The 4,184-nt window shown below is 48.5% G+C and overlaps 1 protein-coding gene across 1 annotated transcript; it reads right to left on the bottom strand.

The window, feature by feature from the left end:
* Nucleotides 1-1,146: 1,146 nt before the first annotated feature.
* FOXL1 (forkhead box L1) lies at nucleotides 1,147-2,606 on the bottom strand. The gene has a single exon (XM_069740553.1). The coding sequence runs from the start codon at nucleotides 2,526-2,528 to the stop codon at nucleotides 1,419-1,421; it is 1,110 nt and encodes a 369-aa protein (XP_069596654.1). The 5' UTR covers nucleotides 2,529-2,606; the 3' UTR covers nucleotides 1,147-1,418.
* Between the last annotated feature and the right edge of the window lie 1,578 nt (nucleotides 2,607-4,184).

Genomic DNA, 4,184 nt, shown 5'->3' with positions numbered 1-4,184 from the left:
TAGGTCCCCCATTATCTGTCCTGTATTCTGTCTGCTCACTTCTGTTATGTCATGTATTACTATTATTGATATTATTACTATTTCTCAGCATTAATATCAGACACTGGGGGTCTTCTATACTATAGGTCCCCCATTATCTGTCCTGTATTCTGTCTGCTCACTTCTGTTATGTCATGTATTACTATTGATATTATTATTATTTCTCAGCATTAATATCAGACTCTGGGGGTCTTCTATACTATAGGTCCCCCATTATCTGTCCTGTGTTCTGTCTGCTCACTTCTGTTATGTCATGTATTACTATTGATATTATTATTATTTCTCAGCATTAATATCAGACACTGGGGGTCTTCTATACTATAGGTCCCCCATTATCTGTCCTGTGTTCTGTCTGCTCACTTCTGTTATGTCATTTATTACTATTGATATTATTATTATTTCTCAGCATTAATATCAGACTCTGGGGGTCTTCTATACTATAGGTCCCCCATTATCTGTCCTGTATTCTGTCTGCTCACTTCTGTTATGTCATGTATTACTATTATTGATATTATTATTATTTCTCAGCATTAATATCAGACTCTGGGGGTCTTCTATACTATAGGTCCCCCATTATCTGTCCTGTATTCTGTCTGCTCACTTCTGTTATGTCATGTATTACTATTATTGATATTATTATTATTTCTCAGCATTAATATCAGACTCTGGGGGTCTTCTATACTATAGGTCCCCCATTATCTGTCCTGTGTTCTGTCTGCTCACTTCTGTTATGTCATGTATTACTATTATTGATATTATTATTATTTCTCAGCATTAATATCAGACTCTGGGGGTCTTCTATACTATAGGTCCCCCACTATCTGGTTGGTTCCCACTGCCTCAGTCTGGTGGATGTGACTGACCCCAGACGCAGAGACGTGTGGGAAAGACTCTGCTCACATCTCAGACCGTGTCCTGGCTGCAGAGTTTTACCCCTTGACTTTACTCAGCAGAGCAGGGGTTAATGCTCACCATTAATATCACAGCCCCCCCTCCCCCTCCAAAGCTTCCTGACCTCGCACCCATCCGCCCCCAAATAACAGGAGCAAAGCCAATAACGCATGGACCGTGATGAGAACAGATGATAGAAACAAACGCAGATGAAACTCCACATAATAAAGTCCTTTTATTTCTAGTAACTGGGTGATATAAAGGATTGACGGCAGCGTGAGGGAAGGCGATGGAGGAGGAATCCTGCAGGATCCGCAGCTGCGATACAGGGGGCATCAGATACCGAGGACACAATCACTTCTCCTGGGTAAAGCCCCCCACAGTTGCAGCCTATGAAGCATGAATATTAGGCACAGGGGAACTACTAGTCCCAGCAAGCCACATAAAATCTCAGGGTGTCTAGACAAATCCCAAAGACTATATGTCTCCTATTTGGGTATGGCTGATTCTGTAAGAGCCAGTGGCACATAAGAGAGGATGGGGACCCCAATGTGGTAGAATCTCCCCTGTACCTGAGAGTCGATCATCACAGAAGCATTGAACACGGGGCAGACGCTGCGGTTATACCTGTGGCCCCCTGACAGGCAGTCCCACACCCCCGGCCCCCCACTGCCCTTGGTGGCTCGGGGGCTCAGGATGCTGTCTATACTGAAGCTCTTGGGGAGCTTTGCTGGCGCTTCCTCCCCAGGCGGAGGATGATGATGGTGAGGAAGAGTCTGAGCTTCAGGTTGCTTAGTGAGTGATGAAAACGCGTCTCCCAAGTGCTTATCCGACCCCAGATCTTGCGGTCTCCTCAGGGGTCTTTCCTCCTCCTGAGGACCCCCGGCAGCTGCAGATAATGCCCCCTTGTCAGTCAGCAGAGGCACAGATAAGAATGACGTGGAGCATCCTGGTGTCTGTGGATCGTCCACCTGTGGGTGGCTGCCATCTCTGCTGCCTTCCTCCTCTGAAGAGGAGCGTTCTGCCCCACTGTCCCTCCGGCTGTCCCTGGGGGCAGCAGTAATGACTGACCTGTGCTGGGCACCATCCCCTGCAGACTCCTCCATGGCTTCTGCTGCAGCTGCTCGGCACCTCTTGGATTCCTGAGTCAGGAGAGTTTTAGGTTTCCTTTTCCTGCGTCTGAAGTTTCCATTTTCAAACATATCCAGGCACTTGGGGTCCAGGGTCCAGTAGCTGCCCTTGCCTGGGCGCCCCTTCTCTCTGGGCACCTTGATGAAGCAGTCATTGAGGGACAGGTTGTGCCTGATGGAGTTCTGCCAGCCCTGCTTGTTGTCGTGGTAGAAGGGGAAGCGCTCCATGATGAACTGGTAGATGCCATTCAGGGTGACCCGGTGCTCCGGGGAGGCCTTGATGGCCATGGCGATCAGGGCGATGTAGCTGTAGGGGGGCTTCTGGGGTGGCTCCTGCCTGCTGAGGACACTGGGGGATGCGAAGCCCAGGGTGGGCATGAGAGTCCTGTCTGCTCCATAGAGGTAGAGCAGGGGTGGTGTGGGGAGCTCAGTGGGCAGCGGAGGTAGGTGGTCGTAGAGGCGGCTCATGGTGCAGAGCAGTGAGTGCTGCAGCCCTGTGCTCTGCCCTGCCTGCCTGCCGCCCCTGCTCCTTCATAGCTCCACAATAATGCTGCGAACTCTGCGACTTTATGTTGACTTAGCGCTGGAAAATAAATTGTCTATGATAAACACTCGGTGATTCTCAGCCCACCCACATTAATTACAATTTCATTGCAAAAAGGGAGAAAAAGCCCCAGCAGCTTCCTCCACGTGTCTGCGCCGCTGCAGCCAATCAGCCCCGCGCTGCCTCCATTTGTTTAGGAAATTAGTCTGTTGATAAGTCGCCCACCCAAGAAGAAGCAAGCTGTGTTTGTTTGGAAAATTTTCCGGGCACCCAATACATAAACTGCGTGATCTGCTGTCTGAAATCTCACGTCCACCATTCACACAGAGGAGCCCTGGAAGCCACGACAGCCCCGGCGGCTTCTGCGGGGAATGGCGGCGTTCACATGCTGCGGCTGTGGAATGGAGGATGGGCGCCTCAGATACAAGTATCACAGACTGCAGGATCCAGCAGTGAGGAGTGTGGTCACACCTAAAATAGAATATATATGCGGTGCGTGTGTATATGTATATATATATATATATATATATATATATATATATGTATATATATATATATATATATATATATATATATATATATATATATATATATAATTAGTCTACAATATACAGTAGTGAGGAGTGTGGTGACATACATAATATATATATATACACTGCTCAAAAAAATAAAGGGAACACTTAAACGCCAGAATATGACTGCAAGTAAATCAAACTTCTGTGAAATCAAACTGTCCACTTAGGAAGTGACACTGATTGACAGTCAATTTCACATGCTGTTGTGCAAATGGAATAGACAACATATGGACATTATTGGCAATTATCAAGACACCCTCAATAAAGGAGTGGTTCTGCAGGTGGGGACCACAGACCACATCTCAGTACCAATGCTTTCTGCCTGATGTTTTGGTCACTTTTGAATGTTGGTTGTGCTTTCACACTCGTGGTAGCATGAGACGGACTCTACAACCCACACAAGTGGCTCAGGTAGTGCAGCTCATCCAGGATGGCACATCAATGTGAGCTGTGGCAAGAAGGTTTGCTGTATCTGTCAGTGTAGTGTCCAGAGGCTGGAGGCGCTACCAGGAGACAGGACAGTACACCAGGAGACGTGGAGGGGGCCGTAGGAGTTATCTTGCAGGAACTGCTGACACACTCCAGCCACATGAGGTCTGGCATTGTCCTGCATTAGGAGGAACCCAGGGACAACCGCACCAGCATATGGTCTCACAAGGGGTCTGAGGATCTCATCTCTGTACCTAATGGCAGTCAGGCTACCTCTGGCGAGCACATGGAGGGCTGTGCGGTCTCCAAAGAAATGCCACTCCACCAAATTACTGACCCACTGCCAAACCGGTCATGCTGAAGGATGTTGCAGGCAGCAGATCGCTCTCCACGGCGTCTCCAGACTCTGTCATGTCTGTCACATGAGCTCAGTGTGAACCTGCTTTCATCTGTGAAGAGCACAAGGCGCCAGTGGCGAATTTGCCAATCCTGGTGTTCTGTGGCAAATGCCAGTCGTCCTGCACGGTGTTGGGCTGTGAGCACAACCCCCATCTGTGGACGTCGGGCACTCAGACC

This window comes from Ranitomeya imitator, chromosome 9 (assembly GCF_032444005.1).
Source record: "Ranitomeya imitator isolate aRanImi1 chromosome 9, aRanImi1.pri, whole genome shotgun sequence".
In the NCBI taxonomy this organism is placed as follows: Eukaryota; Metazoa; Chordata; class Amphibia; order Anura; family Dendrobatidae; genus Ranitomeya; species Ranitomeya imitator.
The sequence above is the reverse complement of the archived record's forward strand: the minus strand, read 5'-3'. Positions and strand labels throughout refer to the sequence as shown.